The sequence below is a fragment of the Lasioglossum baleicum genome, chromosome 7 (genome assembly GCF_051020765.1).
Source record: "Lasioglossum baleicum chromosome 7, iyLasBale1, whole genome shotgun sequence".
NCBI classification, from domain to species: domain Eukaryota; kingdom Metazoa; phylum Arthropoda; class Insecta; order Hymenoptera; family Halictidae; genus Lasioglossum; species Lasioglossum baleicum.
Window position 1 is genome coordinate 320,526 of NC_134935.1, and position 21,472 is coordinate 341,997.

General features: G+C 41.1%; 2 protein-coding genes and 1 long non-coding RNA gene across 3 annotated transcripts in view; 2 read left to right on the forward strand and 1 right to left on the reverse strand.

Annotated features, from left to right (window-relative positions):
• Nucleotides 1-21,472, forward strand: part of LOC143210458 (uncharacterized) — a 325,244-nt gene that overhangs the window by 154,287 nt on the left and 149,485 nt on the right. The gene's annotated exons all lie outside the window — the stretch shown is intronic.
• LOC143210282 (uncharacterized) lies at nucleotides 203-6,715 on the reverse strand. Its single transcript, XM_076427012.1, has 3 exons — nucleotides 507-6,715; nucleotides 382-414; nucleotides 203-315 (listed from the first exon to the last, which is right to left on the reverse strand). Exon 1 carries the CDS (start codon nucleotides 2,716-2,718, stop codon nucleotides 658-660), a length of 2,061 nt encoding a protein of 686 aa, XP_076283127.1. The 5' UTR covers nucleotides 2,719-6,715; the 3' UTR covers nucleotides 203-315; nucleotides 382-414; nucleotides 507-657.
• Nucleotides 3,614-10,744, forward strand: LOC143211044 (uncharacterized). The gene is made up of 14 exons (XM_076428448.1): nucleotides 3,614-4,034; nucleotides 4,105-4,137; nucleotides 4,236-4,268; nucleotides 4,370-4,402; nucleotides 4,493-4,525; nucleotides 4,602-4,634; nucleotides 5,385-5,505; nucleotides 5,892-6,051; nucleotides 6,138-6,150; nucleotides 6,397-6,513; nucleotides 9,498-9,530; nucleotides 9,597-9,709; nucleotides 9,794-10,011; nucleotides 10,616-10,744. Exons 1-14 carry the CDS (start codon nucleotides 3,988-3,990, stop codon nucleotides 10,742-10,744), a joined length of 1,116 nt encoding a protein of 371 aa, XP_076284563.1. The 5' UTR covers nucleotides 3,614-3,987.

Genomic DNA, 21,472 nt, shown 5'->3' on the forward strand with positions numbered 1-21,472 from the left:
GATATATAAATTTGCCGATCTTACACTTTGATTTTCGGACTTTTTTCCATTGGACGACACACTGTGCGCCGCCGCGAAATCCGTTGTCGTTGGTACCAGGTTGACCGGATCGTAGTCTCTGTAACATTCATGTGATAAATAAATATATTAATCGATGAATTAATAATTAGATTCAACTGAATAAAAGATGTACAATGCTTACCGTGGATGGCCCTCATTATCCGTCTGTAGTACAGTAGGCGGGTCCCACGGATACCCGACCACGTGCGCAACGTCACGACAGTGCCGCGATTCTTCCAGTTATTCCGCTGTTGGCTGTGGAAAATTTGTACATTAATATTAATTAATTACAATTATTATATATAACCTCGTGTTACTTACTCCACCTTCTTCTCCAATTGCTGCAGTCTGATACTAAAACAAAGGTTGATAAATTAATACATTTATATTAATTAATTATAATTATTACATGCTAACGATTTCATATATAACCTCGTGTTGCTTACTCCTTTTCCTTTTGCACGCGTAACCAATAGATTTCCGCATTACCCTGGAGGTACTATTGACAATGCGTTTTTTTTCAGTGGTATCCCCAGTAGGCCTACTCCACTATACATAAAAAATACTCACGCAAGGACATAAAAGGGTGCAATGTCCTTACGTTTTCTCAGCGTGCGCAAGCACTTTGACAACCCATTGGGATGAGATACCCAATGCGTCATCGCCGTTTGCATGCGTGCTGTTCAGCGGCATTCGATAACATTTTGCCGTGACATCTTGTATACTTACAAAGGTTACATCTGTGCTCAAAGCCGCACATTTAAAAATATCCAAATCCGAAGAGGATAATAATACATCGTAAAATTGATCTATAATTTCAAAACGTCTAACACCTAACGTGTACGCATCTTCGCACGGGTGAATTGATGCGATAATACAAATTGATCCGTCGCGTAAAATGCAGCAGTTGTCGCGATCGTTTTTGGAAAAGCCTAAATTGAAAAATTTAATCATGGAAGCATGGACAGTGGTAGTGAAATAATCACTACATCCCTCCGTGCTACCATGACTTTTTAATTCCGCCATCCTATTTACATACTGTTGGAGGGGTTTACCCGGCGTTCTGATATATCTATTAAAAATGGACATTGTGTTTTCGTACGCAAACGCGGAAAATGAATCTAACGTTCCGAAACGGCTGGCGTCATCCGCCAAATGAAGGAGGCAGTGGACATTATACGATAAGAAAGATGAACCGTAAAATTCTTCGGAAGTAGAAACAAACAATTCCAATGCCGCTTTTGCAAAATTCACATGTTTCTCTATAAGCGAGGGTGAAACTAATATCCTAATCGCGATATGGAGCAACAAAAAATGAGTATACACATTCGTAGCTAATATCCCGTACATTACTACCGGGCCGGTATATAAGAGAAATTGGCGAAACTCGGTCGCTTTAAAAGTTGAATATTCTTCTATTGGCCTCGGGCGTCTAGAAAAATCGGATGGACAGTACTTATCGAGTACTGCCATTCGCGCGGAGATGATAGAAATCATGTTTCGGGACAATCTTGTTTCCTTTGAATAATTACCAGACACCCAGGCGGATAACAATTTCTTTACAATGCCCAGACAAACAAGGTGCATGTATTCGAAGGGAACCTGAGAAACCATTCCCATTTGGAGGGCCGCTAATGGACTATTTCCTTTTTGATGATATTTATCGGGGCTATTGGCATAATCATTATCGCATCGACGATGATGATTGATGCCACGGAAAACCCGACGTTTCCCTATTGTGGTACCGCACAATTTACATTTGGAACAAGGATTAGAAGATAAATGATTTTTGTGATTTAAAATAAAAGCCCGCGCTAGTGCATCCGCAATAAAACATCTCAACTGCACAGGGATTGTTTTACCTTGCAAAATAATGCCTCCTTTCGACATCATCACATTGATGTCGGAGACAAATTTTTTAAGGTAAATATTACAATCCCCGGGTTTATTTGGACCTTTATAGATGCCTACAACCATCGGTTTGCTATTACGCATATTTATGATTCGAATTTGAATTGGCCAAAGCTGAACTTTTTTGTGGGTGTCGATGGTGCACCCGTCAACATGGAAATTTAAAATTAAACGTTCGGGAATGGTTTCGAGGGTTTCACATAAGTATTCTATTATTTTAGACTCTACCCCGAAATGAACATATTCACCAGGCTCCACCACAGACGTGGTGACTCTGGTGCGTGGCGTGGAAAGTAAAGTTCTTGCATCTATTGGCAACTTCCGAAAACACGAATGTTTGTGCAAAACGCGTAATATGTTATTCGCCTGGGTGTGCGATATGTTATTGTCCACGAAACAAGTGGCTAAACTATCGCGAAACGAGGGTTCTGACACAGCGACAGCAGATGGCCGGGCTGTGTCATTGCGCGACGGAATTGACGAAGGAAAAGAACTCGAAGTGCCGGGCATGTCGTGATCAATATCTATGTCGATAGTAGGTTGACGCGAAGACTCGACATTAGAATACGCGAACGAAGACGAGCTGGTGAGAGGAATATCCGGTACACTAACATTAGCGGGGCGTGCTGCTTTTTTACGCGACCTCAACTTTGTTCTTACTACATTCAAAACGCGCCGTTTTTGACTGGAACTCAATTCCCGAAATGGTTTCCGCGGTAACGACGTTCGTAAGCTTTTGCTAGACATTGGCAAAATGAAATCGAATAACCGATATAAAAAAAATATAAATACCTTCCTTTCACGTGCTGGTCAAATCGCGTAATCCAATGAGGAAACCACTAAGCACCTATAAGCTCCTATAAGCACTCACTAGTATCACCTACTGTCGTGAATAGCAATAGAAGCGGTGAATAGCCCGCGAAGAACACGCGAAGCGCGCGTCCAACGAAAACAGGCGAAACGCGCCTCCGCGAAGAACAAGCGAAGCGCGCGTCCAGCGAAAACAGGCGAAATGGGCCTCCCGCGAAGAACAGGTGAAACGCGCGTTCCGCGAAAAAACAGACGAATAACGTCGAGACAAAAGACAATCGAACAACGGCCCACGATTCTGGCATCACGCTAAAAATTCTCCGAACATCAGCATCATGGATAAAGTAAGCTTGAATTTTTAATTTCTACTTGCCGAATTGTTTGATCGTATCGTTGCCATTGTTGCTGGCACTCCTCGTAGACTGCACGTGACACTGTAATGTAATTTAAATTAGATAACTATTGTACATATTTTCATTTGCACAGGAAGCAAGGTAAGTATGTATTACATTTTTTTAACTTACTTCTCATCAACAAATTTGTCAACTACTGACGATATCTTATTTCCTTATTTTCATCACTAGAAGTTGAAAAATTCGTTGACAAGAAGTAAGTTAAAAAAATTAAATACACTTATGTACCTTACTTCCTGTGTAAATGAAAATATAATTATCGACAATACATGTTCAATTAAAATTACATTACAGTGTCTCGCACAGCCTACGAGGAGTGTCAGCGACAATCGTCTGTTTTTTTCTTCCCATTCTTTGATTAATGATATTAATATTCTCTTTCGATGTTCATACATTTCAGAATCAACAACGTCCAAAAAGGCGGCAACAGTTGCCAGCCAAATATCAAACAGCCTCAGGGGAGGCAGAGCCACCCCGCAAAATATCGCAGAAGCAGCAAAAAACCCCCTCACGCGAGGATATGCTGTTACTGCTGCAGTCCAGTATCGAGTCGTCGGATCCGCAGATGAACATTCAATTCCCGCCAAATCCTCTGATCCAGAATCGTTCCTCCTCGTCCAACAACCCTAAACCTTCCCCACCACTTCCCATCCCCATCCCGACTCCGACACTCCAGGCGCCTCCTCCGCAGCAAGACAGGTGAGAAGCACGAGTTGCACATTTGTTTTAAAATTTAGTAATAATTGTAATTAAATTGTATAGTAAATGGTATCACGTTTGTATTTGTTTTAGTATGACGATATTGCTGCATCTTGTCCAGCAGTTGGGGCAGAGGTTTGAGTAAGTAATACAATAACAATTACAATTGATTGTAATTAATTAATATTAATTTATCAACCTTTTCTTTTAGTATGGGACTGCAGCAGTTGGAGCAGAAGATGAAGTAAGTTACACATGGTTATATTTAATCGTTAGTATGTAATGATTGGAATTAATTAATATTAATTTATTAATTTATCAATTTCTCAACCTTTCTTTCAGTATGGGACTGCAGCAATTAGAGCAGAGGGTGGAGTAAGTGACACGTGGTTATACATACGTATTCGCTAGCATGTAAAATTACAATTAATTAATATTAATTTATTAATTTATCAATTTCTCAATCTTTCTTTCAGTATGGGACTGCAGCAATTGCAGCAGAATGTAGAGTAAGTGACACGTGGTTATATGTATTCGCTAGCATGTAATAATTGTAATTAATTAATATTAATTTATCAATTCATCAACCTTTGTTTTAGTATGGGACTGCAGGAAATCCAGCAAAAAGTTGAGTAAGTAACACGTGGTTATATATAATAATTGTAATTAATTAATATAAATGTAATAATTTAACAACCTTTGTTTTAGAATGAGTACGAAGCAATTGGAGAAGAAGGTGGAGTAAGTAACAACACGTGGTTTTATATACAGGGTGAGTCCGCAGAAACAGAACAACTAAATATCTCCGTTACTTTTCGTTGTACAAAAAAACTTCTTAGGACAAAGTTACACTGTTTGAAGGGCCACGTGTAACGGTGTAAGGGAAAAAATTTTCAAGGTAATTTTTTACAAGATTTCAAGGTCATCCATATTTTTTTAAATGGAATGAGGTATTTTTTAATACATCAATCGATGCAGCTGGACATTCGTTATAAAAAAGTACTAATTTATGTATGTCGAAAAGTGAGTAGTTCACGAGATATTTCGATTTAAATAACTCTAAAACACCATTACTGTCGTAGTAACAATAAGACGTTAGCGTCTACTTGTGTAACGTTTTACTACGACAGTAATGGTGTTTTACAGTTACTCAAATCGAAATATCTCGTGAACTACTAACATTTCGACATACATAGGTTAGTACTTTTTTATAACGAATGTCCAGCTGCATCGATTGATGTATTAAAAAATACCTCATTTCATTTAAAAAAAATATCAATGACCTTGAAATCTTGTAAAAAAATAACCTTGAAAATTTTTTCCCTCACACCGTTACATGTGGCCCTTCAAACAGTGTAACTTTGTCCTAAGAAGTTTTTTTGTACAACGAAAAGTAACGGAGATATTTAGGTGTTCTGTTTCTGCGGACTCACCCTGTATAATGATTGTAATTAATTAATATTAATGTACGAATTTCTCTACAACCGTCAGGAAAATAACTGGGATGGTACGGGCCGAGTATCTAGGGCAACGACCGCACTGGCTACCGCTAGATTCTCAAGAGGATATCCAAAATTTTGAGAATTGTCCCGATAGCGACTACCACAGTGTCGTAAGTATATTGCAATAAAGGAGAATATTGTGTTATTAACCCTCTTAGTGCCGGGCGAAATAGAGGTGCCTATGCGAGAAAAATCGGCCGAATTTCACAGTTTTACAAGGGTTCGGGAAAATGCTTATAAAAACCAAACGAGAAACGATATTTACATGATTCAAAAAGCTGCGTATTATAGATGAAATACAGAACTAAACAATGACACTAGTTTTTTTGTTAGTTTTTTTTTTCTCCCGCAATGCGAATAGTAAAGCGCTACGAGGCGCGGGCCGATATATCGGCTCTGGCACTTCTCGCCAGTGTAGCAGGAGCCGATATATCGGCTCCCGGCACTCAAAAGGTTAAGTTTATGAATATAAAAAGTAATGTTTATTTTTTTTCAGGTTGGGTATTTGCACCAATTAGGAGGGCACTCGTTGCGAGAAGCAGTCAGAGCTTGTTTCGACGATGCCCTCTCCGGCACTGTGGCATTGACGCATACGTGGACGGGCATCCGTGGAACCCGCCCGCTGTATAACACGCGGATAGTGAGGGCCATCTACGGTAAGTATTGCACATCTCTTATTCAGTATAATCTAATTATTAATTTATCGATTATTATATATATTTTATTTAAATGAATGTTACAGAAGCTACGCTTCGGTCAGCCTCCTATCCAAAGGGTACGAAGGCTGATTTCGCGGATGCCGGGAAGGCGGCGCTCAAAGCCGCAAAGCAACGGACACGGCCATCGGCAAGCGTACCCTCCGCCGACGCCCTCGCCGTAACCGACGCCCGAGCATGCTGGACAGGTCGCGACGACGACGACGACGACGACGACGACGGCGACGGCGACGACAACGACAACTCGAACAATAACTGCAACGACGACGACGACCACAATAACAGAAACGGCGACGTTATCGACTACGTCTTGGACCAAAACGACGACGATGCCGTTTTCGAGTACCTCCGTGCCGAAAACGATGACGGTATAGAGTACTTAGAACCGGAGTTCAACGACATGTAACGACCTATAAATAGTGGAGTAGGCCTACTGGGGATACCACTGAAAAAAAAAACGCATTGTCAATAGTACCTCCAGGGTAATGCGGAAATCTATTGGTTACGCGTGCAAACGGAAAAGGAGTAAGTAACACGAGGTTATACAGGGTGTCCCAAAATTCGTGAAAATCCCGAAAGGGGGTGGTCCCTGAGACCATTCTAAGAGACATTTTCCTTTGCACCAATGTCAACTGCGGCTTTGTTTAGGAGTTATTAACGAAAAACACGGACCAATCAGAGCGCGTCCTGGCCCGCCGCGCCGCGCCGCGCCGGCAAGCGAGTGTCGGTGGTACGCCGTGACATCGCAACGAACAAGAGTTTCTCGATAATGTGAATCCTCTCCGATTTCGATGAGCTTTGGATACGTTGTCCAGACCATGATTCTGAACAACATTTCTCTTTAGACTTTTTGGCGATCGGCTTTAGTTTACGAGATAATCGTAAAAAAAGAGAAGAAGCAGAAACTGATTGAATTAAAAACTCACGTATTCAGCCGTAAATCCATTTGCTGCTTCGAAATGTGTGTCACTGGGTCACTCGGTGACGAACTGCACAGATGTCTTCAGGTACACGACAGTACCGAAAGCCAAGGGACGTACGGCCAGGTCGACGAGCTGCACAGCCGGTGGTAGAAGGCCTAAGGGATGCGCGGTCAAGTCGACGATCCAGAATTTAACTTTCACTTTCGAATCGATAAATAATTCGTATGTTTATTTTACACAGATGCCTTGAAATTTTTCCACACTCACAATCACTGTTCACATTTGTCAACACATAGTTATGCACTAATAATAATTGCCATATCCCTTGTACTGCTGCACAAATCACAACAATCAGGTAATGCAATCACTAGACTGCGGATTTCATGCATTTGTAGCAAACATGAGTAGGTGCATTTTAATACAGTAGAGAGATTAAAATAATTTCAAAACACCAATGTATTATTTTCAAATTCTTAAAATGATCACAGTAAGAATCAAATATCTGTCTGGCTCCTGTCCCTTGTAATAGCGGCAGCCAACATTCATTTTGCATAAAGATTCGCAGTCTAGTGATTAGTTTAAATATCACAGTCACAAAAACAGCTAATACATAGCCACCGTTAGCTTTGAATTTACAAGTCTTTGGAGATGTTCTCTCTACCGCGGCTCGAACGACACTGATTTTCCGCAAGATTTTTCTAAAGAATTTAGGAAGGGCATTTAGAGTGTCGAATTCGAAATGCACGCTGTAGCACGAGAACGACGGGACGGTTGGACGAAAAACAGGATACGAGAAGGACCGCTTTAAGACTTATGGCAATCACATGTTTAGGTTTTCCTGTAGATTGGTACGCAGAGTCGATGGGTAACCGTTCGAAAACGTCGTCTGTCCTTCTTTTAGAAAGTTTCTTAAGGAAGGTATAGGACAATAGGGATGCTACGCTGACCTGACATTTTTACCCCTTGCTGGGTAAAAGGACGGATGACGTTTTCGAACAGTTACCCATCGACTCTACGTACCAACCTGCAGGAAAAACTAAACATGTGTTTGCCACAAAGCTTACAGCGGTCCTTCTCGCATTCTGTTTTTCGTCTAACTTTTCTGTTCTCGTGCTACAGCGTGCATTTCGAATTTCGACACTCTAAATGCCCTTCCTAAATTCTTTAGAAAAATCTTGAGGAAAATCAGTGTCGTTCGAGCCGCGGTAGAGAGAACATCTCCAAAGACTTGTCAATTCAAAGCTAACGGTTGCTATTAGCTGTGTTTTTGATAGTGATATTTAAACTAATCACTAGACTGCGAATCTTTATGCAAAATGAATGTTGGCTGCCGCTATTACAAGGGACAGGGGAGCCAGACAGATATTTGATTCTTACTGTGATCATTTTAAGAAGTTGAAAATAATACTATGGTGCTTTGAAATTATTTTAATCTCTCTACTGTATTAAAATGCACCTACTCATATTTGCTACAAATGCATGAAATCCGCAGTCTAGTGATTGCATTACCTGATTGTTGTGATTTGTGCAGCAGTACAAGGGATATGGCAATTATTATTAGTGCATAACTATGTGTTGACAAATGTGAACAGTGATTGTGAGTGTGGAAAAATTTCAAGGCATCTGTGTAAAATAAACATACGAATTATTTATCGATTCGAAAGTGAAAGTTAAATTCTGGATCGTCGACTTGACCGCGCATCCCTTAGGCCTTCTACCACCGGCTGTGCAGCTCGTCGACCTGGCCGTACGTCCCTTGGCTTTCGGTACTGCCGTGTACCTGAAGACATCTGTGCAGTTCGTCACTGAGTGACCCAGTGACACACATTTTGAAGCAGCAAATGGATTTACGGCTGAATACGTGAGTTTTTAATTCAATCAGTTTCTGCTTCTTCTCTTTTTTTACGATTATCTCGTAAACTAAAGCCGATTGCCAAAAAGTCTAAAGAGAAATGTTGTTCAGAATCATGGTCTTGACAACGTATCCAAAGCGCATCGAAATCGGAGAGGAGATAGTTCAGATAGTACATCGATCGATTTACAATTACAAGTTACTTATCTCGTAAACTAAAGCCGATCGCCAAAAAGTCTAAAGAGAAATGTTGTTCAGAATCATGGTCTTGACAACATATCCAAAGCTCATCAAAATCGGAGAGGGTTCACATTATCGAGAAACTCTTGTTCGTTGCGATGTCGCGGCGTACCACCGACACTCGCTTGCTGGCGCGCCGTGGCGCGCCGGGCCAGGGCGCGCTCTGATTGGTCCGTGTTTTTCGTTAATAACTCCTAAACAAAGCCGCAGTTGACATTGGTGCAAAGGAAAATGTCTCTTAGAATGGTCTCAGGAACCACCCCCTTTCGGGATTTTCACGAATTTTGGGACACCCTGTATATGAAATCGTTAGCATGTAATAATTATAATTAATTAATATAAATGTATTAATTTATCAACCTTTGTTTTAGTATCAGATTGCAGCAATTGGAGAAGAAGGTGGAGTAAGTAACACGAGGTTATATATAATAATTGTAATTAATTAATATTAATGTACAAATTTTCCACAGCCAACAGCGGAATAACTGGGAGAATCGCGGCACTGTCGTGACGTTGCGCACGTGGTCGGGTATCCGTGGGACCCGCCTACTGTACTACAGACGGATAATGAGGGCCATCCACGGTAAGCATTGTACATCTTTTATTCAGTTGAATCTAATTATTAATTCATCGATTAATATATTTATTTATCACATGAATGTTACAGAGACTACGATCCGGTCAACCTGGTACCAACGACGACGGATTTCGCGGCGGCGGGGAAGGCAGCGCACTTCAATCGTCAAGCGAACCTTCCGCGACGCCCTTGCCGTCACCGATGCCCGCGGATGTTGGACAGGCCGCGACTACGAAGATGACCACTTTTACCCCGGTGACAAAAACGGCGAGGGCGCCGTGCCGTCCTCAACTACCAACCTGACAGAGGTGGGCATTATTTGGCGAAACAAATATTTCAAATACTATTTAATACTTTCGACCTTATTTTGCTTAAAGAAAATAGTATTTTTTATAAGATATACAGTTTCGAAAATAAAATATTTCCATTTTAACAATCGGAACCACAAAATAAAATATTTCTATTTCAATAATCTGAAACACAAAATAGAATATTGTATTTCTTGTGCCTACTGAGGCTAGTTGATAAGCATACAGTGTATGTTTCTCGAATGCGAACCATTATTTTCAGCAATACTATTTAAAATTGAAATTGAAAATATAAAGACAAAGTCCAAATATTTTCAATATTCCTAAAATAAAATACTATTTTCAAATACTATTTGCAAAAATTACTGCCTCAAATAAATCATTTTATTTTCGAAATTGTACATATACTTTAAAATAAATAGGATTATTTATTATTTACTATTTAAAATAGTATTCTCTCCAGCTCTGCAACCTGACTACAAGGACATGTGACTCCCCCGCATATGAATGGACTGCAAGATTAATGCGAAATAACGAGCAGTGTCCGCGCAAGCCAAGGTTTGTAAAAATTTATTTGGTTTATATTAGTTATATTTTATATTAGTTTCATTTATATTTGGTTTATGTTCGAGTTACCCTGAAGGAGCACGCCGTTCCGGAGAAGAGGCGCAGAATCAGGAAAATATGTCCAGACTCGACCAGAAATCCCAACCAGAAGATGCTTCTGAAGTAATGAAATTTCCATGGACCAGGTGTGCCTATGTATGTACAGCGAATCCCTAATATGTAAGAATCTAAGTTGAGTAATAAAGAAAACTAATCAAAATAAATTACAAAATATACTATTTATTAATTATTTCCTGTTTCGTTCATTTAGAATCCCTTCACCCACCAACTCCCTGCGATATGTAGTAATAAAAATTTAAAATTCTTAATATTTTACATTAAAATAAGTGTATTCAATAAATTTAAATGTAAATTAGTTGAAATTGAACTGTAAAGAGATTTGTACGGCAATGTAATTTTTAGCTTGTGTCTTTTGTAATCGATGCAGACAATTTTTATTTCGCATAAAGATCCTTAGTCTAGAAAAAATAACAAATAGGAGAACTAAATAAAATTTGTATGGGTATTTCGAATTGTCGAGAATGAATGCGTGTATTTGGTACGATAGAGATTTACTTCGCCGCCATCTGCCACATTAGTGCGACCTACGCTCGCTGACGGTGCTGCCCTGTAAAACGATATTCATCAGTGCGACAGTGCTGCCACAAAGGCACATTCGGCCGATTCGTGCCGACCTGATGCCGACCTCATGCCCATGTCCAAACCCTGGTCCTACGGTCGACACTAGCTCGGCATATGCGCGCACAGGAGGTCGTCCAAAATTAAGCCAATCAGGACTTGAGCACCTCCGAGCGTAGATTGGACAATGATTTGCCGATCTGTGCCCTAGGCACGGCTTGCCCAAGGCACGCCTGGTTAGCTGGGTACCTATAGACCCGGCATAGGTATAGTATGTGTATAGGAAAACCGAGAGTACAGCTCGGAAAAGATAAAGGACGGTGTGACGTCACAAGATAAGTTTTAAGCAGTCGTAAGATAATTTCAAAATGGCTGAAACGGCAGACCGACGCCGACACTACGCCATCATACACTTGCTCCGTGTAAATTTTGTGTAGCAATACATCGATGGCAAGAAATAGAAATTAAATTGAATGTTATTTCTTCCCTGAATGATTGTAATAGAGCAGAAATCATGTATTGACATTTTCAATTTTTCAACGAATTTGAATTTCATCTATTTACTCAATTTTTTTGTAAATGCATAAAGATCCGTAGTCTAGCAATAACTAATCACAAACGAGGTAAATGTAAATTGTGTAAAACTAGCAGTACTACCTTAAAATGTTGTAAATGTGATCAATTTATATGTAAAAAACCATTTTGTAACCTGCATAATATGTCTTCAGAATCAAATATCGCGCGATTCCTAAAATAGTTAATATATATAGTACTATTATTACTTTATATCTTAATAAAACATACAGAATATACGTCTGTATCTCAAATACAGTTTATAATAGATAATTTCATGATACAATGTCAAATTCTTTGAAATTATCCTGTCCATTCTTCCCGCGTACTGGGTATGTACATGTACATGGCGCACCCGCTGATCCCCCTCACCCCCCATATAAGCCAAGCGTAGGCACTGTCGATGAGCATAGCTTATACATCTTTCGAGAACGTGACGTCACACCGTCTTCATCTTTTCCGAGGGCAAGATTATCTGCGCCGGGTCTATAGGTATATATGGTCTAAGGCCTGGACACAGACTTAAGATTTGTACAGACTGTGCATGCTATTGTTCAGTCGCGCCGGGATCCTGAATTACCGACCCTGTAGAAAATGCCCTAGCACTACAGCGGACTCTATCGAAATGGAACGGTCAGCTAGTGAACTACATGACGTTACAACGCGAAAGGTGTTTGGCTCAGGACGCTAGATTTTACAGCGTTGTCAGCTTTAAAAGTGCAATGTTGCCGGATTATATTCGTACAGTAACCGTCGATGCCCGCCTGCCCGCATCGAAAGCGTTTCAGCGGTTTCTTGTCTGCTTTCCGGAGCTGTCGAAATTCAGAGTCATATTGCTCCTTATTTTAAAGTATAGAATTTTCAATCGTTAATAATTTTATTAAACGATTATCTAAATATTCGTTGACTTGTTAAAAAATGTTTTTAATTGTTTATGTAAATATAAAATTTTGTAATGTTTTGATATTTTTAATTCGTAGATTGTTTAATGCATTCACGTAAACCTAATTATATATGTACGACGTTCACTTCAGTAATCTACAGAACAAAAGTATAGTTTTAAAAATTATGTTTTGTTCATATATATTGGTAACAAATGTTAACGTATCAAACTAATTGTAGTGGACATGGTGCGTTGGAAAGAGGGACTTTCCGGACGCGGAAATTCCATCCTTCTCAAGTGTGCACGTTGGACGGTTGCGTTGAGGGTTCGGTCGTAAAAGTGACGATTGCCAGAACCCTGACCCAACCGTTGCAATGTCCTTGGCAACGACGATTTTTGAATTGTTTTGGGGAAGAAAACTTTCTCCTTACTCTTGAGGAACGGAGAATTCCTCCCCTTATTTTAACGGTTTTTCCCACGTTGCTAATCCTCCCACCAAAAAGGATTTTTACCAGTAGACCAGAAAGCTTGTGGCACTCGTTGAGAACGCATCGCTCTAGAGTTGTCCGCGCTACGTGACGTTATATCTTTGTACTTTGTAGTACGTGATAGTCGTTAACGTTATAATCTAGTTTTCTCGTTATTGTTGTTATTGTTACATTTCGTTTTATTTCGTTATTGTTATGTGTTATTGTTTTGATAAATAAACATTTATATTCGTTGTCTGTTAACCACGCGAAACATATTTGTTACACACTGAACTACCCGTCATCCTAAAACTGGTGACCCCGACGTGATCGTTGGGAAAATAGGCGACGTGGTATCAGTGTGAGTACGTGAGTGACAATGAGTTCAAAAGACGGTGCAAAAGACGGGAACGAGATGGAAGGAACAAATATCACCACTACTACCTTGAAGGTACCTCCATTTTGGCCGCAGAAACCAGCCTTATGGTTTAAACACGTGGAATCACAATTCGCCGTCGGAAAAATCACGGGTGACCAGGCTCGGTACGATTTGGTTGTGGCTCGACTTGACACCCGCAGCATTGAAGAGGTGGAGGAGATTATTCTCAATCCGCCCCAGGTGAACCGGTACGAGACCCTTAAGGCGGAGCTGGTGAGACGTCTCTCGGATTCTGATACGACGCGAATTCGGAAGCTGTTGGAGACGGAAGAAATTGGCGATCGTACGCCAACGCAATTTATGCGTCATTTGCGTCGGTTAGCCGGACCCTCTGTCAACGAAGAATTCCTGGTGGAGATTTGGCGGAATCGTCTTCCGGTGGAGACGCAACTAATTCTGGCGGCCACGTCAATTAAGGTGGGGACCAAGTTGGCAGAGATCGCTGATCGGGTCCACGACATTCCGGGCAGTAAAAGAAAAATCGCGGAGGTCAGCTGTGGACAGGCGAGCGGATCTGCGGACAACAGTTCACTTCGTGAAGAGATCCGTCAAATGCGTCTACAACTGAACGCAGTTTTACGCGAGTCTCGCGGACGCCGACGGGGGTCGCGACCTAATTCGCGGTCGTCATCACGCAGTTCGAACCGTAGTGACGGAGAGGAACATTTCGGAAGACGGTCACCAACGACAGATCGTTTGTGTTGGTACCATCGCGTGTGGGGTGAAAAGGCTGCGAAATGCAAAGAATTTTGCAAGTGGAAATCGGGAAACGAGGTAAACCGTCGATCGTAAACGCGGCAGTTCTCGACGGTCCTTATTCTGGCCGCATTTTCGTGACGGACAAAAAGACGAAAACAAAGTTTCTCGTGGACACGGGGGCGGATGTGTGCGTATTTCCGCGACCGCGTATCAGTGACCAGTTGCCGATGGATAATACGGAACTTTTCGCGGCAAACGGCACACGTATCGCCACGTATGGCACGAAGACCGTGCACTTGGACCTATCGTTACGACGCAGTTTCTTATGGAAATTTATTGTGGCCGATGTGGATGGACCGATAATCGGGATGGACCTGTTGTCGCATTACAATCTACTCGTTGATGCGCGCAATAAACGTTTAGTCGACGCGACGACGAAGTTGTTCGTGAGTGGTTGTGCGGCGAGTAAAAGTCTTCCGACGGTAAAAACAATAGGGAGTGATACGGTGTACCATAGACTTTTAGCGGAGTTTCCGGATTTGACTCGACCGACGGTATTTCGGCGGGAGGCCGTGAAACATAACGTGGTGCACCACATTCAGACGACTCCAGGACCACCCGTATTCAGTAAGCCACGGCGGCTCGCTCCGGATCGGTTGAAGGTGGCTAAGGCGGAGATTGACCTGATGTTGCGGCAGGGTATAATCCGTCCCTCTAAAAGCGCATGGGCCTCACCGCTGCACCTGGTGCCCAAGAAGGACGGCAAAACTCGACCGTCCGGGGACTACCGCCCGCTTAATGCTCGTACTGTTCCTGACAGGTATACGCCGCCTCATATTGAGGATTTTGCGCAATTCTTACATGGTAAACGGGTATTTTCGAAAATGGACCTGGTTCGGGCGTACAACCAGATTCCCGTTGCGCCTGCGGATATTGAAAAGACGGCGATAACGACACCGTTTGGTTTATACGAATTTTTATTTACGCCGTTCGGTCTTAGGAACGCTGCGCAGACGTGCCAGCGCTTCGTGGATCAGATCACCCGGGGGTTAGATTTCGTGTACGCGTACATTGACGATTTCTTCATCGCGTCCAAGAACGAATCGGAACACCGGGAACATCTACGGATTTTATTCGAACGTTTGAACCAACACGGAGTCGTTATCAATCCGGCAAAATGCGTTTTTGGTGTAAGTGAGATTGAGTTCCTCGGGTATAGCGTCAATAGCGAGGGGGTAAAACCTCTACCTGAGAAAGTAGACGCGATTAGGGAATTTCCCAGACCCGACACTATTAAGGTTTTACGCAGGTTTCTGGGGATGGTAAATTTTTATCGTCGTTTCATTGCTGACGCGGCTAGCCTCATGAAGCCATTGCACGACCTATTAAAAGGGTCGAAGAAGGGAAATTCGCCGGTACATTGGACGGAAGCGGCGGAGGAGGCTTTTGTTAAAGTCAAGGATAGCCTCGCGAACGCTACTATGCTTGCACATCCTGCACCCAACGCACCGATTAGTATCGTGGTCGATGCGTCTGATTATGCTGTCGGAGCAGCGCAGCAACAGTACATAGATGAGGATTGGCAACCTTTGGCGTTTTTCACGAAAGCACTCTCTGTCGCGCAGTGTAAATACAGTGCGTATGATCGCGAGCTACTGGCTATTTACATGGCAATTAAACGTTTTCGACATTTGGTAGAAGGTCGGAATTTTATAGTTTTCACCGACCACAAACCCTTAACTTTTGCTTTCAAGCAAAAACTTGATAAATGTTCGCCTCGTCAGTTTCGTCATTTGGACTATATTAGTCAATTTACGACTGATATTAGGCATGTTAAGGGTTCGGAAAACACAGTAGCCGATGCATTGTCGCGTGTCGAGGTAGTAGCCGTAGCTCCCGACCATACCACACTGGCACAAGCACAGGAAGATGACCCGGAATTGAGAGGGATTTTGGAATCGAACTCTTCTGCTCTTTCTTTGAAGAAGACGTTTTTCCCCGGTTTCAACGTTAGTTTATACTGCGACTCGACGAACGAAACCGTGAGACCCTTTGTTCCGACGCCATTACGACGTGCAGTTTTTAATTCGTTGCACGGACTCTCTCATCCTGGGGTTCGGGCAACACAAAAATTAATTACGGAACGTTTTATATGGCCTTCAATAAATAAAGATTGCCGAGACTGGGCACGGCATTGCATTTCATGCCAGCGATCGAAGGTCACTCGACATGTCGCAGCCCCCGTCGGCAACTTTGACAATCCTTCCGGCAGATTTGAACATGTTCATATAGATATAGTAGGACCAATACCAATGTCTCAAGGATTCAGATATTGTCTTACGTGTATCGATCGGTTCTCACGCTGGCCGGAGGCTATACCTATCGTGGAGATCGATGCGGAAACGGTCGCGAAAGCATTCATAAACACATGGATTAGTCGTTTTGGCGTTCCTTTGAGAATAACTACTGATCAAGGACGTCAATTCGAGTCACGGTTATTTTATGAATTATCGCGTATGATCGGTGCGTCTCATCTCCGTACGACCTCTTATCATCCTCAAGCCAATGGGATGGTCGAGAGATTACACCGACAAATGAAAGCAGCGATTAAATGCCACGAGACGGATAATTGGGTTGATATGTTACCAATTGTCCTACTCGGTATTCGTACAGCTCATAAAGAGGACTTGAAAACATCTTCGGCAGAATTGGTTTTCGGTACGGGTATTCGTCTTCCGGGGGAATTTTTTGCCACGGGTCGGGAAGATTCGCAATCGGATTTTGTGAGACGGCTCAGACAACATTTCCGGAATATAAAGCCATCACCGGCCACGCGCCACGGTACACGTAAGACATTCGTGTTTAAGGAGCTTTCTACGTCCCCTTATGTATTTCTACGGCACGACGCGGTTAAAAGTCCGTTACAGCCGCCGTATGATGGACCATTTCAGGTTATTAAACGAGGAGATAAAACGTTCGTCATCGACGTCAAAGGCAAGGAAGTCAGAGTCTCGATAGATAGGTTGAAACCGGCTTTCATTCTGAACGATGACATTGACGAAACTCCCCCGCAAACTATTATTTGCACATGGACTGACAATACAGCGACAACACATAGTTCGACCGACACGACTGCACCAAACAGCAACAGGGACGGACGCAGTTTACGACGATCAGGTAGAAGAGTTCGATTCCCCGATCGTTTTCAGGCTGGTCTTCGTTGACCCGAGTTGGTAGCTGTGTGTGTATATTTGTATTTGTGTGTGTATATTTGTATTTGTGTGTGTATATTTGTATTCGTACGTATATATATATATATATAATTTTTTTCTTCTTTCTTCCGCGGTAATAGCGATACGTCTAGTTGTTTTAAGATCTTGTATATAGTAGCATTAGGATAGTAGCAGTGTTAAGGTTGTACATAGTAGTATTAACTCTCATATGTTAAGGCTCTGTATAGTAATTTTAGTGTCCTAGATGTATCTCATTTTTGTCGTAGGGTTAAGTGTGTGTGTGTTTTGTATGTAGGTAAGCGGAGTTTGTGCTTATGACTACGCGCGAGCTAGTGTATAGCACCACGCTCTCGCTTTGGTAAATATTACCAGTTAGTTAGTATATTTTTTTTTCTTTTCGTTCTGACTGGCGTTTTCACTGGTAAGGGGGTGTTGTAGTGGACATGGTGCGTTGGAAAGAGGGACTTTCCGGACGCGGAAATTCCATCCTTCTCAAGTGTGCACGTTGGACGGTTGCGTTGAGGGTTCGGTCGTAAAAGTGACGATTGCCAGAACCCTGACCCAACCGTTGCAATGTCCTTGGCAACGACGATTTTTGAATTGTTTTGGGGAAGAAAACTTTCTCCTTACTCTTGAGGAACGGAGAATTCCTCCCCTTATTTTAACGGTTTTTCCCACGTTGCTAATCCTCCCACCAAAAAGGATTTTTACCAGTAGACCAGAAAGCTTGTGGCACTCGTTGAGAACGCATCGCTCTAGAGTTGTCCGCGCTACGTGACGTTATATCTTTGTACTTTGTAGTACGTGATAGTCGTTAACGTTATAATCTAGTTTTCTCGTTATTGTTGTTATTGTTACATTTCGTTTTATTTCGTTATTGTTATGTGTTATTGTTTTGATAAATAAACATTTATATTCGTTGTCTGTTAACCACGCGAAACATATTTGTTACACACTGAACTACCCGTCATCCTAAAATAATTAATTTAAATTTGAATACAAAAGGTATTATTTTCCGATACGGAAGTATTAAGAAAAGTGTAATCAATCATGCACGGCATGTGTAGGCTGATATTTGTATATTAAAAATGACGCGCTTTCCTTTCTGAACGGATGCATGCAATTTTAGGTTTAGTTATTCCTTTTTTCGACTTATATTCAAACCGATGCGAGTTTCAGGGTTTTTAATTTTTACTTAAAAAGGTGTCGTTGGCCAAGAGTGGTCACTAATATTGTTCTCGAGGTATAAATAGGATCATTTAGTCGTAAACAGTCTGCTGGTATTTTCTCGAGGCCTGCGGTATAGACAACGGACCATAATAGCGGTGCGCTCGACTCGCCTCTACCTGAAACGGGGGTACACCGCGTACTTTCCCAGCTCATTGTAACACCAATTTTCGAATCGCCATCGTTTCCACGTGCTCTTTTTGAAGGGGAAACTTCAAGGAATATATTTTTACCATATTTTTTTCAAAATTTAAATCACTCTGGCCCCTCATCTAAAAAACGTAAAAAAAGAAAGTATTTAAATTTTTCGACATTGTAAAGTTGATTATAATTATCGAGGCTAAAAAAATTATTTTATTATAGCTCAATCCTTTCCGAATACAACAAAAAAAATGTAGCTCAATCGGGCCGGATATAAAAATCGCAAATTTCGAAGGCATGTCATTTCTAAAAAAATCGAAACCGGCTAAATATATAATGTTTAAAAATGTTGTAAATCAAATAAAATTTATACATGTGAACGTATGCAGAAATAATCAAAGTAAACACCATAAACTTGTGGAAGTTTGTTAAAAAAATTAACAATGCAAGAAACAAACTTGCATAACTATATTGAATAATTGCGTAGAATTATCAGATATTATTGCATATATCAAATTTTATTGTAATTTTGTAATTAACAGAAACGGGATCACATTCTTAACAATCATATAAATGTACGCAAAGATATTAATGCTCATGAATCTATTACTTTACATTACTTGTATGTAGTACTTCATAATTATCCTACTACATAATTTTTACCATTCAAATACACGCGCCATATACATTTGTAATCTTCAAATCATATTAAGTATCCGTAGTAGAAATTGGGTATACAGAATATCCGGTACTTGCTAATACCACCGACGAGATATAAGGATAGACCTATCACCACCGACGAGATATAAGGATAGACCTATCACCCAATGTATTTTGGTGGCCATCTTTGCTGAGGCCACATGGCCTCTTTTTCTTGTCATTTCCTGTATTACCAACTCGGTTTTGGAGCCCCAGGCAGGATCTCGACGGGGCTGCTGACAGCTTTCTTACAATTAGTGGTAGCACAGACGAATTGTATTGACTGACTCGACTCGTTTCGTTTACTTTTTCAGAATTGGACTGTATTTATATATATATATATATATTCGTCGATGCTGTAACGTGGAAAATAGCAAAAATACGCGCTGTGCATTACACGGCAGTAACAGTAAATTGGCAACTATGCGACGAATATTTTCAAATGTGTTTTGGCAACTACGCAATCGATATCTGAAATTCTACGTAATTTCTAAACTCACCACTCTAAATTGTAGAGGGCATACGAAAACCTCTGGTTTTTTTGCACAGTCGGTAATTCATAGCGTGGACACGAAGTCCCATAAGATGATAGGTCTATCCTTATATCTCGTCGGTGCTAATACGTTGCTATCGGTAACATTGGGCGCGACACCGAAGTGGTATTGGGGCCGCTTTGGCCCCAGCAAATCCGGCGTGATAGAACAATAGCATGAGACGTCTGTACAAATCTTAAGTCTGTGGCCTGGATCAGCTCCCGTCTCGACACTTAGTCCGGACAAGACTCCGTCTCGACACTTAGTCCGGACAAGAATCCGTCTCGACACTTAGTCTGGACAAGAATCCGTCTCGACACTTAGTCCGGACAATAACCTACATCATCTTTGGCCTTGATCAGAACGAACAGTTTATATCGTTTTATATAAAATATGTAACTAAGATATAGATCTAATATACAAATCTCTAATTAATATAAATTAAATATAACATTAATTATAATGATAGGGGTGTATTTTAATTTTTCCCAATCTTGTAGTTGCAAACTCTAGTTGTAAAGAATAAAAAACCCGGAAGAATTCGAAGAAATACAGATTTCATATCGAGGCGTAAATGCGACCATCTTGAATATTATTAATTTAATAATGAGGTATTGTCATCAACACTATCTCCGATTTTTTCATATTTTTAGCTACAGTTAGCTACAGTGGGTATTCTACTCTACACCACTAAAAAAATTGATTTTTTATTTTTTGCATTTTCTGAAAGTAAACAGGACTTTTTGAACACGAGGAAGGACCATTGTATGGACCTGGGTTAGCAGACTAGTCGTAAGTATGCCATTCTCATATAACGGGTATGAGAAACTTTAAACACGCGTTTTTCTCGAAACAAAGTTTTTTTACATGTCTGACATGATATCTCACACTCTAGTGACTAGAGTCTAGTCGACCGATTGACTTCAAAGACGTACACCTTCAGTGGATGTGCCGATATCGTCTCTGAATCAGAGTTATAGAAAAAAAATGTCTTATTTTTTTAGCTCGCTAAACATGAAATAAGCCAAGAAAATGGATATTCAATATTCAAAGTGCTACCATTATGTAAATCTCAAGAAAAATGCCACGATATGTTGGTGAAAGTTCCATAAAAATATGTTTACACTTCTCGGCGTTCGGAAAAACTCAAAGAATAGTATCCCTGGCGTATAAATGACCCTCGGCAGACCCGTGTTGGGGACTTATATCGATAAATAAAATACGTACCCCCCGTTTCAGGTAGAGACGAGTCGAGCGGACCGCTATTATGAGCCGTTGTCTATACCGCTGGTCTCGAGTTGGTATTTTTACCAGCAGACTGT

What these genes read in the sequence shown, in the direction of transcription:
- LOC143211044 (XM_076428448.1), top strand. Translation starts at nt 3,988, where the DNA reads ATGACGATATTGCTGCATCTTGTCCAGCAGTTGGGGCAGAGGTTTGA. An exon ending in GATAATGAGGGCCATCCACG is followed by an intron (nt 9,710 to 9,793) that starts GTAAGCATTGTA and finishes TGAATGTTACAG; the next exon opens with AGACTACGATCCGGTCAACC. An exon ending in CAACTACCAACCTGACAGAG is followed by an intron (nt 10,012 to 10,615) that starts GTGGGCATTATT and finishes ATTTTATATTAG; the next exon opens with TTTCATTTATATTTGGTTTA.
- LOC143210282 (XM_076427012.1), bottom strand. Translation starts at nt 2,718, where the DNA reads ATGTCTAGCAAAAGCTTACGAACGTCGTTACCGCGGAAACCATTTCGG.